Source organism: Neovison vison, chromosome 4 (genome assembly GCF_020171115.1).
Source record: "Neovison vison isolate M4711 chromosome 4, ASM_NN_V1, whole genome shotgun sequence".
Lineage (NCBI taxonomy): Eukaryota > Metazoa > Chordata > Mammalia > Carnivora > Mustelidae > Neogale > Neogale vison.
The window spans coordinates 6,939,235-6,953,510 of NC_058094.1; the positions used below are offsets into that span (position 1 = coordinate 6,939,235).

At 41.8% G+C, this 14,276-nt stretch overlaps 1 protein-coding gene across 3 annotated transcripts in view; it reads right to left on the reverse strand.

Moving 5' to 3' along the window:
• Positions 1 to 14,276, reverse strand: part of KHDRBS3 (KH RNA binding domain containing, signal transduction associated 3) — a 185,986-nt gene that overhangs the window by 86,090 nt on the left and 85,620 nt on the right. For all 3 annotated transcript variants that reach the window (XM_044244904.1, XM_044244903.1, XM_044244905.1), the window contains exon 4: positions 9,709 to 9,855. In XM_044244904.1, coding sequence (XP_044100839.1) covers positions 9,709 to 9,855 — 147 coding nt within the window. The remainder of the gene's footprint in view (positions 1 to 9,708; positions 9,856 to 14,276) is intronic.

A 14,276-nucleotide genomic window follows, 5' to 3' on the forward strand; every position in this document is an offset into this window, starting at 1 on the left:
AGCCACTTGGAAAAACCAGTTAGCACTACCTCAAAAATACTTTTTTTTTTTTTCTTAAAGATTTTATTTATTTATTTGACAGAGAGAGAGAGATCACAAGTAGGCAGAGAGGCAGGCAGAGAGAGAGGGGGAAGCAGGATCCCCGCTGATCAGGGAGCCCAATATGGGGCTCCATTCCAGGACCCTGAGATAATGACCTGAGCTGAAGGCAGAGGCTTAACCCACTGAGTGACTCAGGCGCCCCTCAAAAATGTTAAACACAGAGCTACCATGAAACCTAATAATTCCACTTCTGGGTCATACCCAAGAAAGTGAGAACACACATCCCTCCAAAAATCCGTACACGAATGTTCACAGCAGCATTCTTGATAATAGCCAGAAAGTACAAATAATCCCAACCGAAGTCCTTGACTAATAAAGAATGGACAAATAAAACATAGCATATCCAAACAATGGACTATCACCCAGCAATGAAAAGCAGCTTCAATGTACCTTGAAAAGAGTACGCTAGATGAAAGAACGCAGGACAAAAGACTACACATACTGTTCCGTTTTACACAAAATGTCAAAAACAGGCAAGTCCACAGAGACAGATTACTGGTGGCATGAGACAGAGAGATGAGGGACAGCAGGGGACTGGAATGGGGACTGCTTGCTCCAAGGTATGGGGTTGCTCTGAGGAATGATGAAAATCTAAACAGATTGCAGTGATGGCTCCGTAACTGCGAGCGCACAACAGTCCAGTGAACTCTGTGCGTTTAATGGGTGAACTGTAGGGTATGTGAATTATATCTCCATAAAGGCTGCGTAAAATGCAAAAAAGTGAGTGAGTGGTTGACTAGGGAGGAAGAAGAATGGGAAGTCACTGTTCATTACGAGTGTTACTTGGGGGTAATAAAAATGGTCTTGGGTTATGGTGACAGCCACAGAACTCTATGAATACAAGAAAAGCCACTGAATTGTATACGTTATAGGAGTGAATTTTATGTGATGTGATTTAGATCTCCATAAAGATATTACATGGAAAAAAGCACACTAGAGGCAGAAATCCCCGATGGAAGCTCATAATTCCAGTATGTGGTAAGGACAACCTGGAGTACAGAAGTGGCAGGCAGGCAGGATGAGGAAAGGTAGTTTTGGTGTTATTTATAATGTTTAATTTTTCTTAGAAATGGTAATATCCCAGATGGCAGAGGTATATCAGCAAAGTCAAGAATGTCAGTGGACATCTGGAAAATAAGAGGGATAAGCAACAACAGTATCATGTTGTAATCAGTTTGGTACAGGTTGACTCCGCACAGGCTTATGACACATTAATTCTGAGAAGTCCCGTAAAAATCAGACATAAAAACTAGAAATTTAGAAGTTAAAGACATGGATACAGAAGTGGACAAGGAGGGGTTACTCAGGTGCTACACAGCACCGAGCAGGTGCTGTCGTCAAGGCGGGCCTGTGTCTGGCCATCAGAAGATAACCACGACGCCCACGGAGGGGACCACCTGCTGAGAGTTTCTGTATGCCTGGGTTTGAGGCCAAGTGGTACAGTGTGGCCAAACAAGTCTGCCCTAGCAATGGGATCAGTGGGGAACCTTTGTTTTGGCTCAGGAAGTGGCGTGGTGGTGCTGGACTGGGAGCAGCTGAGTTCAGACCAGGGGCGCCGTATGCGTACGTGATGGATCCCCAATAAAAACCGTGCAGCGGGGTGCCTGGGTAGCTCAGTGGGTTAAGCCTCTGCCTTTGGCTCAGGTCATGATCTCAGAGTCCTGGGATATTGAGCCCCACATTGGGCTCTCTGCTTGGTGCAGAGCCTGCTTCCCCCTCTCTCTGCCTGCCTCTCAGCCTACTTGTGATCTCTGTCTCTGTCAAATAAATAAATAAGATCTTTAAAAAAAATAAAATAAAAACCATGCACGCCATGGCGCAGGGGAGCCTCACTAGTTGGCAGCCCCTAGCGTGTGTTGTCGCGCATCACTGCTGTTAGAATCAAACATGTCCCTGCGGAATTCCCTGCAAAGGGACCCTTGGAAGCCCAGGCCAGACTTTTCCCTGTGCTCCTTTCCTGATTTTGATCTGTATCCTTTTGTGGAAATAATCCATAATCACAGTGTATAACCAATTTTCTGAGTCCTATGGGTCCTTCTAGAGAATTAATGAGCTTGTTGCAGGGACCTCTAGCAAGAAATCATCTGTATACAAATGTCAGCAATAAGCAGGATTGCTTGGGACATGTTACTGGAGAAGGAGAAGGGCTCTGGACAGCTATGCACGGTAACAGAAGAAAAGCCACCCAAGGGAGATGGATAAGGGGAGGCAAGCACCTGAGGGGGACATGGAGTTTGGCCGAGCATGAAAAACACAGGAAGTCAATGCTGCATCCCATGGGATCCCACAGGATCCAAGAGTAAAGCCAATACTGACTTCAGCAAGGGTAGTTTTGGGAAAGGCGGAGCTGGAATCCATCTCAGGGGAAGGGAGAGGGAGGGGGAGAAAGTCACAGACACAGAGCGGGCAGGCACGTTTTCCAACTGTGCGGCTCCATGAAGAGGAAGAGGAGGGACTGCCCCTGGAGCGAGGAATGGAGGCTCTTATGATAAAAGAAACAGGCTTTCCAAGTGTGAATAAAAGATTCAGGGGCAACAGTTTCCTGAATTATTTAGAGTTTAAAATACGAAATACACTTCATACACTTATTTAAAAAAAAAAAAATCTGCTATCTCTTCCTTACTTTTCCAAAAGCAGAATATAAAAAATGACTTGAATTCTGTAGTGGAAGGCACTGTGGAATAGGAAAAGTAGGGTGAACACCAGTCGAAAAGAAGTCCAGAGAAGGCTGAAACCATAATAAGCAAACACTTGCAGAGGCAAATTCAACCTGCCATGATTAGTGGGAGGGGCACACGACCAGGCGTCTAGGTTTTCTTGCAGACGGAGGTTCTTTCTCTAACTTATTTAGGGCACTATGATCTCAAAAGACTCATTTCAATCTATCATTATTTCACCCTCTCTAAAATAAGCCTTTTAATATGCTCCTTACCATTTTACTAAAATTGTGTGAAAATTCATAAATTATTTGTAAAGCACATGCTAAATAAAATGTGAAAATGTGCTACATAAATGCTAAATATTTGCCCTGTTGGAAAGTGCAAGGAGGTGTGACACAAAATTGTATGTGGTTCCAAAATAGACTCATGGGAAAAGAACACAGCATCCAAAAATACCATTAAAAATTTTAAACGGAATAAGAAACTGCTCTAAGTGATTACAATGGTGTCACAAAAATTAGAATGAAAGCCCATTTTAGACATCATCTTTGTAAAAATACATTCTCAAAAGGACAAACTGTGTAGTCAGAAACAGATTATGGAATCTGAGTCAATACATCTGGGTTAAGCCTGAATTTAATGAACTGGACTCACCACATTTGTGATGTTAGACAACTTTTTAAAATTTTAGGGAACTGTTTCTGTCAGATAGAACTATTGATAAAAATCATTGTAGTTATAGTTTTCTTGGTCTGTAATATGATGATTTGAAATCAGGCGGGAAACCAAGTGACATATGTTAGCACACAGACTAAATGATAATTCTACATTTTAAACTAGTCATTAGTAAATTATCATTTTAACTTCCTATCAGAAAAGTGAAAATCTTATCACACTAATTCAAACATGTCATCAATTGTGAAGAGTGGAAAAGTGATCAGAATTCCAATTACACAGGTACACATGGGATTTTACTGTCCAGTAAATTTAGAACATGCTTATATGTGTTAGCCTAGAGAATGGGAAAAAACTTTTTAAATGAAATCATTAAAAATAATTCATTAAAATTTAGTGGATACTCAGCCACGAATGTTCTCTTCAGATATATCTGCTCAAATACACCGATGATTATGTCAAAGATTAATCCTGGGATCAATGTCTGTATTATAATCTATAGAAATAACATAAATGCTCATTATTTGAAGACTGAATACATACTTCTAGAACATGTATATGATGAAATATGCAGACACCAAAAAGAATGAAGGGGAATTTTACACATCCTCATATGGTCAGGGGTCCAAAATACTCTTAAGATTTCAAAAAATAAATGTTATGAGAGAATATAGGACTTGTAACATAGCTAAACATGAAGCTTAGTAAAACCTTTCCATAAAAAGCAACAATAAAAGCTGACCACACAGGGGCACCTGGGTGGCTCAGTGGGTTAAAGCCCCTGCCTTTGGCTCAGGTCATGATCCCAGATCCTGGGATCGAGCCCCACATCGGGCTCTCTGCTCAGCTGGAAGCCTGCTTCCTCCCTTCTCTGCCTGCCTCTCTGCTTACTTGTGTTCTATGTCTGTCAAATAAATAAATAAATAATCTTTAAAAAAAAAAAAGCTGACCACACAGTTAAAATCAACCATTTCAGGGCCACCTGGGTGGATCAGTTGTTAAGCATCTGCCTTCAGCTCAGGTCATGGTCCCAGGGTCCTGGGATCAAGCCCTGCATCAGGCTCCCTGCTCGATGGGAAGCCTGCTTCTCCTTCTCCCACTCCCCTGCTTATGTTCCCTCTCTTGCTGTCTCTCTCTCTCTCTCTCTCTGTGTCAAATAAATAAATAAATAAAATCTTTAAAAAAACAATTGTATCTTTAAAAAAAACAAAACAAACAAACAAAAAAAACAACCATTTCCAAACTCTGGGAACTGACTGAAGTTGCATAAGAAAGTGAAAACACAGTAACTTTATTAGTGTCAGGTACAAAACGTGGGAGTCTGGCATTTTGTCTGGGGAGGCTGCCATCCCTCTTCCCCACTCCAGATGACGTGTCAGTTCCACCACTAGGGAAGGGCATGAAAACCAATAGTTTGCTGCAGGAGGAAGTTCACTTAATTTGGACAAAGTGTGGAAAAAAAAAAAACCAAAAAAAAAAAACCATGCCCAACAGCACTGTCAATATCAGTAACAATTCTGGTAGCAAATACATAAAATTCCAGTGAATTAGCAAGCCTAATATTCAGGTTTGGGGTGGGGCAAGCAACAGACTGGAGGATTAGCCAGAAACTTAACAGTCATGGAGAGTCCTGATGTGTTCTCTGCACATCTCTGCTGAATATAAGCTCTGAAGAGAGCGTAAAGCTCCCCCCCACACCCCGTCCCTTCCCAACAGTGACTCTAGGCATGTGTAAAGGACATGCAGGGATCGAGACCTCAGTCACAAGTCAAGACCAGGGCAGCTGTGACAACTGACCAGCCTATGGGTGCTCCCCCACAGTTCCATCAGCAGAGGCTGGAATCCTTATCAACACATGTGTGTGAGCACGGCCTCTGATTAACCGCCGGGGACTTCTGAGTGATGCTGATGCCAAGGGGGCACCCAGTGGCCCAGGTTAGAATACAAGTGAGGAGAAAAATGAACCAAGCCATAAACCATGAAGTAGACAGACTGCACATTTAGTCCAACTAAATCACTAGAAACGAAGGGAAAAAAACCCACAACAACAACCCTGGAGACTAAAATGAATCAGAACGCAAATGTGCTATAATATGTTATCTGAAGTGTGGAGTTTTCAAAAAAAGAAAAGTTAAGAGACATGCAAAGAAATAAGAAAATGTGACCCATATACAGAGAAAGCAAGCAAGCAAGCAAGCAAGCAAGCAGGCGAGCAAGCAAGCAGGCGAGCAGTAGGAAGAAGTTGTCTTGGAGAGGGTTTAAGATGTTGGGGGAAAAGAGAGAGAGAGAGAGAGAGAGAGAGAAAGATTAAAAGAAAAAAAAAGAGAGAAAGTACAGCAACTACAATGAAATTTAACCAAAGGAGTTTAACAACAGATTTGAGATGGCAAAAGAATGAGTCTACAAACTTGAAGATAAGCAAATTAAAATTACCCAGTCAGGAACACAGAGAAGGAAGGATGAAGAAAAAGGAGCCTCAGAGATGTGTCAAACACCGTCAAGTGCACCAGCACACGAGTCAGGGGACTCCAGGACTGATGGGAGCAGAAGAGAAAGAAAAAGGCAAAAAATCCTAAAGAAACACTGGCTGAAAACGTTCCACATTTCAAGAAAAATGTACACTTATGGATCCACAAAGCTTAATGAGTAAGAAGAATAAGCATACACAATTATAGTCCAATTAATGAAAATGAAAAAAAAAATGTTGGCAGCAGCAAGAGAAAAGTAACAGATCATGTACCAAACAACAAAATCATTAAGGACTCTTCTCATCAAAAATAACGAAGTCCAGAAAGTGCAGACTGGTGGTCTCTACCACCTGAAAGAAAAAACTGCCAGCCAGGAATTATATAAACTATCTTTTAGAGTACAGGTGAAATAAAGACATTCTGAGAAAAAACAAAATAATTTTGGGAGGTAGCAGATCAAGGTTACAAGAAAGACTAAAGGAAGTCCTTTGGGCTGAAAAGGGGTAGTACCATATGGCGACTCTATCAATAGAAAGTAACGAAGGGCACCAGAAATAGTAAATGTGTGGGTTAATACAAAGGTTATGGAAATATTGCACTACTAGCCAATATCCCTCATGATGATAGATGTAAAGATCTTCAATAAACTACTAGCACTGATTATGTATACTTTATACACTGATTATGTATATAATCAGTGTATAAAAATCAACTGCATTTCCATATCCTAGTAACCATCTGAAAATGAAATTTTTTTAAAGATTTATTTCCTTATTTGAGAGAAAGGTAAAGGGAACATGTGCAGGAGGGGCAAAGGGAGAGGGAGAGACAGTCTCCAGCAGACTCCCTCACAAGCCTGGAACCTGATGTGGGGCTTGATCCCAGGACCCTGATACCCTGAACTGAGCTGAAACCAAGAGTCAGATGCTCAAACACTGCACCGCCCTGGTGCCCCTGAACATGACATTTTTTTTTTTTTTAAGATTTTATTTGACCTAGAGAGAGAGATCATAAGTAGACAGAGAGGCAGGCAGAGAGAGAAGAGGAAGTGGGCTCCCTGCTGAGCAGAGCCCAACACAGAGCTTGATCCCAGGACCGAAAGCAGAGACACAACCCACTGAGCCAAACAGGCGCCCCGAACATGAAATTTTGAAAGCCCCATTCACAATAGCATCGACAAGTATAGAATACTTAGAAATAAAAGTAATGAAAGAAGTCTAAGACTGGCACCTCGAAGACTATAAAACACTGTGGAAGGAAACAAAAAATATCTGTTAAGTAGACACTTCACAGTCATGGTCGAGAAAACTAAGTATTAAGATGGAAATTATCCCCAAACTGAGCTACAGATTCAATCCTCTATCAAAACCTTTGGAGGTTTCTGTTTGTTTGTTTGTTTTGCAGAAATTGAAAAGCCAATCCGAAATATATGTAGAAATGCATAGGAACCAGAATAGCCAAAACAATTTTGAGATAAAACTTTTTCTTTAAAAAAGCATCAATAACCTGGATTTGAAACCAAATTGCTAGAAGGCTAAAGTAATTAAGAGCATGACACTGGCATAAGGACAGGCATATAAATCAATGGAACAAACTGAGAATGCAGAAACAAATCCGGAGATCTTTCAGTGGATTTTCAACAACGGTGTTGCAGTTCAACAGGAAAAGGATTGCCTTTTCAACATATGGTGCTAGGATAACCAGCCGGATATCAACACAGAAAAAGACAGACCCAGATCCTAACTTCATACCATACATAAAAATTAACCTAAAATTGATCATAGGCTTAAATGAAAGAATTAATACTAACAATATTAAGAAAACCCAGCAAAAAATTTTTGTGACTCTGGGTTAAGCAGAGTTCTCCTGGTCAGCCCAGATTCAAGGGGAGAGAAGTCAGATCCATGTCCTGGTAGAGAAGGATAAAGGGGATGGTGTGGGACGTCCTGTGGCAGCCTCCATGGCTAGGTCAGCACTCCCTAGTCCACAATGAATGACCACTAAGACATTAAACTTCTTAGTCTTATCAGAGTAGCTTATATGAACAGAGTAGTTTATACGAACATCTGATTCTTACCTGTCCTCCCATTATATAGACTCTAAAGGGGCAGAAAAAAAGAATTCTTTTATTACTTCCCATGTATCTATCACATAGGAAGTACTAAAAACTTTGTTTCTACACTGAATGAACAGGGGAACCTGGTTGGCAGGGTTGGTTAAGCTTCTGACTCTTGATTCTGGCGTAGGTCATGATCTCGGGGTTGTGAGACTAAGCCCTGTGAGACTGGAGCCTGCTTAAGATCCTCTCTCTCGAGGCACCTGGGCGGCTCAGTCAGTAACGTGTGCCTTCAGCTCAGGTCCTGATCCCAGGGTCCTGGGATCGAGCCCCACGTCAGACTCCCTGCTCCGTGGGGAGCCTGCTTCTCCCTCTCCCACTCCCTCTGCTAGTGTTCCCCCTCCCATTGTCTCTCTCTGTCAAATAAATAAATAAAATCTTTAAAAAAAATTCTCTCTCCCTCACCTTCTCTCTCCCCCCTCTCTAAAAAAATAAAACAAAATAAAAATCTAAATGAATAAGTGGATCTTCATATTGGCTTGAGGGAATTAAGGAAGTTGAACCATTTTCAGCTCCCAAGTAAAATAACTTATAGAATCCATGTCTCGCCTTTTCCAAGGCAATCATGACTTAAAATATCCTTTCCCTATAAATTCAAGAGTTTTCCTCACAGATAATATAGTCCTGATGCATGTGCTGTGTATGTACACACCTGTGTATGTAAGCCAACCCACTACACCAGCCTGGGATTGCTGAACTCAGTCCTGCCTCAGGCAACCGTCTGGCGATGGGACAGCTTCTCTATATAAACTGTCTAAAGAACCAAAGTGTTCAATGCTCTGTTTTTTTTTTCTTTTGTTTTGTTTTAAATCTAGTACATGTAAATTATATAAAAAACCTAAATTAACTTTCCTAATAGAGGTATGGGTACGTTCTCTTTAAGTTTCACATTCTTAGCAATGCCAAAGTGTCTGGGAAGGGTTAAAACAGAAGAGCAATTGTTATATTAACAAAGAATAAGGGGCACCCGGGTGGCTCAGTCAGTTAGGCTTCTGCCTTTGGCTCAGGTCATGATCTCAAGGTCCTGGCACCGAGCCCTGCATCAGTTCTCTGCTCAGCAGGGAGCCTACTTCTCCCTACCCCTCTGTGATCTCTCACTCTCTAAAATAAATAAAAGTCCTAAAAACAAAAAGAAAAAATAAACAAGAAAACAAAGCATGAAACACTTGGCAGAAGCCAGCTAACTGTCAGCACGGTGCCTTTCTTCTCTGTGCTCCTTATGCGTATGTCCGTGGTTATGCTACACTGAGATCACTGGCTTAGGCTTCTCTCTTCCCCTATACTGCATTGCCCTGGAGGGGATGCCTCGGTCTTTTATTTATGTCTGCTGGTCCAACATCACACACAGCACTTGCTGCATGGAAGGCACTAGTATGTTTATTTTGGAGAACAATGGATTTGTAGGTGATTTTAGTGTCACAAAAAGGCTTAGGACGTGTGAGTTCCAAAACTTGAACTAGTGCTTACACTCTTCAACTTTCTTGGCAGCGTAGCCTTACCAGTATTATCTAATCTCTTTAAAAATACCTTGCCTCATTTATAAAGAAAGAAAAACGCCAATTCCCAGGGACACTTTTAACAAATAAAGTGCTGTGCAAATAATACTTACTGGTAAGAATTACCAAGGATTAAAATAAAGGAAGAGCTTTTAAAGTATAAATTGACTATCAAGGAAAACTGTACTAACAGGAATGAGGAACTTTTTGATTTCTTCCAGTGCATGTCCCATCCGGGCATATGCTTCCGCTGGTGGAGCGAAGACTTCGATGAGAACATGGAGGTCATCATTGAGGTGAAAGTACTTGGCCTCTCCACTTTTCCTCAACTCTTCTTCCTGAAGAAAGAAAAACCATGCTTGAAAGGGTATTTGCGTAAGAGGAGACACAGGAACGCTACACAGAACTGATCCAGCACACAGCCGTCACAGAAGGTTCGCTCAAGGGCAAGCAGCACCCGCAGGAGGAAGGATTCAAACACAAATCTCATCCTGCCATGCCCACCTTCCATGAAAACACCCAAGGCTTCGAGATTCTACTGGAATAAGTCTCAGCTCCTGCCTCTGGCCTAGAGGGAGACCCTTGGCCATATGCTCCGGCTGCTTTTGTCTCCTCCCGTCTCCCCCAGCCTGACACCCCTCCAGCGGCTGCTCAGACCCCCGGTCCAGCCAGCTCATCTCCTAAGCTCCCTCTGCACTGGTTCGGTGAGTATCCGTGATGCTGCCACAAACCATTTCCACCGTCAAATTACTGAAAATACCTATTGTTTACTTGATTATTATCTAATTTTCCTCACTGGAGGTGATTGCAACAGAACAAAAACCATGATTGTCTTCTTTGGCGCTCATTTTCCTTGTCTAGAAAAGTGTTTGGTATACAGCTGACACTCTACAACTGCTTCTGAATGAATAGGTAAACATTATTCATCGTTTCTATGTTCATTTGCTCATTCATACATTCATTCAAAAAAATTTCTATATGCCAGGCCCTGTATCTGAGGATAAAACAGTGAAAAAAAAATAAATGAAAGATTTTATTACAGGATTTTACAAAATTATGATACACATTTTTTTAAAAAAGTGTTTTTTTGTTTGTTTACATAATGAAATTCAGGGGGAAAAAAGAGGAGGAACAAAACCTAGACCAGTCAGCAAGAGGCAAATGATTTTGGTGCATTATTTTCTCCTAACTAGTATTCATTATAGTGGCGATTCATTATTATTATGACAAAATCTGGGTCTTTTAAAAGTCTTTGTTTCCAACATTCAAATCACACAGACAGATTAAGATGAGTAGGTACCTACACCTAGAGTGACTTCCAAAACAGGGAAACCTTCCTAGCCTCTCTAAAATACCAAACCCATGAGAAGGAGAACCCCAGAACTCTTGGAAACAACACCTTTTAATTCCACCACAGGCCAAGAGGTCAAAGAGGCACAAGCACCCTTGGTTTCACCATTTAAGCCTTCAACTGGTGTTACTTTACTAATCTGATTGCTTTTAAAGAAAGAGAGATCTCCATCTAGAGCATGACTAGGACATGGGGTTTTGAGTCAGATATGCCCAAAGCGTAGCTGTGCCAGACACCAGGTGCATTTGTTTAGACTGACGAAATGTAACCCAACCCTTAATTTGAAAAATCAGGTTGGTGTTAACATAAGTGTATTAATACAGGGCCACTGAGAAGAGTGAAAGGACCAACTTTCCATAAATGCCTGGTGAAGGAGATCACGTACGCACACCCAGCACACTGCTTTACACACGCCAGGACGGAGTATATGCCAGTTTCCTTCGCATTTACAGAAAGTAGGTCAGAAACTGAAGGAAAAGGAAAAATGTTTGAAGCAAGGAGAGCGAATATAAGCTACCATAATATCTTCTGCATTTCCTTCACACTTGGTCACGCATAAGAAAATGATTCTTTTAGGCCAACTATAGACTATTTATTCTAATCAGAGCACTTTCCATCCCCTGATCTGATACTCTGCCTTTCAGAGCTGAAGTTTTAAAGTTCCCAGAACCGAATTTTATGTTCAACAGTTCACTTCTGAAAAGCAGAAGCTACTGACGTAAACACTGTTTACCTATGGGAATACGGCATCGCACTGGGGACATTCACGAGAGTTTGGGACTGATTCACAGGGCAGCGCTCTGCCACCGCTGCCGCAGACGGAAACAGGAAGGCAGGCCTTCGTAGCCCAGCCGGTTGTCCTCATCTCCACACGGCGAGGGGCGCTACCAGCTCCTTTCCTGGGTTAGCGAGGACAGGTACTGTGGAGTTTGGGGAAGAACGCAGATTTTGTTTGGAGTTCCGCTTTCAAATCGCAGATTCAACATGTACTGTATAATTTTGGACAGGTTACTTTATCATCTTAAAGAGGTGATTTTCAGTGAAGAGTAAAAGTATAGTATCTACTGCTCAGAGGGTTTTTGTAGAAATAAAATTATCAGAATAGTAATTATTCTGTTATTATTAGTAATTATTATATGATAATATTATATTAATTAATTATATTAATAGTAATTATTCTGTTAGTAATTAGGAGTTATTAGTAATATACAGGCATGGTAGTAAAAAGGGAGTTTCATGTTTAAAGACATTAAAGTCTTTAGAACTATGCTTAGTACATAAAAAGCACTCAATAAATGGTGACGGCAGTATGAATTATTCTATTAGTCTAGAACTCAGACAATAAGGGCAGAACAGCTCGCACGCTCGGCTCAAACTGAAGGCTCGGCAGACCATAGCATTCTAGTGACTATGATGCTACATAACCAACAGACAGGAGTCAGTAATGACTCCCAAAATTTCATCAATGTAGAAAATACAAGAATAAAATGAAATATGGTCTCATTAGAATTTAGATAGTGAACACTGAAAAGCTAAAAGTTGAGATTTTTAATAGTAATGGAAATCTCTTTAGCAATAAACATTATTAACTGAGAATTTCTGCAGACTAAAAGGAACAACAGAAATCAGCATTCAGGAGTTCTGGCAGTGAGGACCTGGCTGCAGTACAGGACACGGGATCCCCGTGGTCTCTGCTTCTGCAGCAAGCCTGTGACTTGAGTTATGACCTATGGTGACGTCACTGAAATGCTCTGGAAGGTGTGACAGTTGGCCCTGTGGGGCAGAGGCCGGCCACAGTATGATGCGCAAATGAAAAACAAGGCAGGGGTAGTGGGTAAAACTGTACTGAAGAGTTCTAAAAAGAAAACAACAGACTCAAGTCTGAAAGAGCAGAAGAAGTCTAGAAAGTTTACTGCTTATGGCCACGGGCTGATGGGAGCCAATAAGCAGAAGCAGAGTTGAAACCTGTGTGCTTCTGAAGGACAAGACAGACTGCCTGGCCCCCTCTTCTGTGAGGTTTAGGAAAACATCTGGAGATCTGAAAACTGGACTGGCAACATTGGGGAGGATTCGAACAACGCTTAGTGTTCAAATGAAGAGCCCAACTGAGCCTTCCGCAGGGGCAGAAGCCTATCTGGTGAAATTTTTACTACCTTGTTCTGAATAGCCAAGGTAGTTCCTTGAAAGTAGATAATTCTCAGGCTATTTTTTTTTTTTTAAGATTTTATTTATTTATTTGAAAGAGAGAGCAAGAGGAGAGAGCATGTGCACAAATTGGGGAGAGGGGCAGAGGGAGACAGAGAAGCAGGCTCCCCATAGAACAGGGGGCCAGACACTGGGCTCAAGTTCAGGACCCTAGGACTATGACCTGAGCAGAAGGCAGACACTTAACCAAGTGAGCCACCCAGGTGCCCCACTTAATTACTGTTTCTTGGTATGACCTCCTGGTCTAGGATCAGATCCTTGCTTGCCCCGGGGATGCAGAGAATAAGAAAGCTAATAATAACTGTGAACACCTCCTGTGTACATGTGACACTTCTCCTTTTCTTCCCAACAGGGGTCTCTTCCTAGAGTGACTATGCACTGAAAAGAAATATCCAAAAAGCCTGAGGATTAACAAGCTTGACTCTGAGTACTCGCTGCTCCACTGAGGGCCACTGGTGATGGTGGGGGGTCTATGTGGTCGAGATATAAAGGACTTCTCATCCTGTCCCTTGAGAGCAGCTCCGCTGGACTGTAAGCCTCAAATGTATGCTACTTCCCCAGTTCCTGGGTGTCCTGATGGAATGGAAATGATCCGCCACTTACATTACAGATTCTTTATAAAGATTCTCAGACAAATGTAGTCAAGGACACAGAAATGAGAGGATTAGTAAAGTGCTGGTAAGTGGTCTAGAAAAGCAGCCTAGACCCACTGAGTATGTAAGAGAACAGGGTGCCCCACGCAATGAAGAGCAGGCCCTCAGTAACCAGGGAGACAAAGGGACTCATTTTAGTAGATGGCAAAGCACCTCATTCCCCAGCCACCTCAGTGCTACTCAAAGAACTCGAACAAAGTATCTTTGGTGACACAGAGAGAGGTTATATATCACTTCACAACACAGACTCCCATTCAGAAAGGACTCTTGGTTACTGCACTCCTGAATGCCCAAAACACCAACAGCATAGACAGCCCTTAAAATGACAACATAATATAGAACCACCACCAAGCCCTGATTGCAAGGGGATGATATTTAGAATCCTTTTTTATTAAATGGCTAGCCAGGCACTTGCTATTACTTGGACATACAATCTAGCTAGAGACTTGCCTTCCCGGCTTCTTTTGTACAGTAAAATTATCCATGGATCCCTGACCACTGCCACTGTCTGCCACAAAACATTGCTTCTGACCAAAAAAACTCCCTTAAC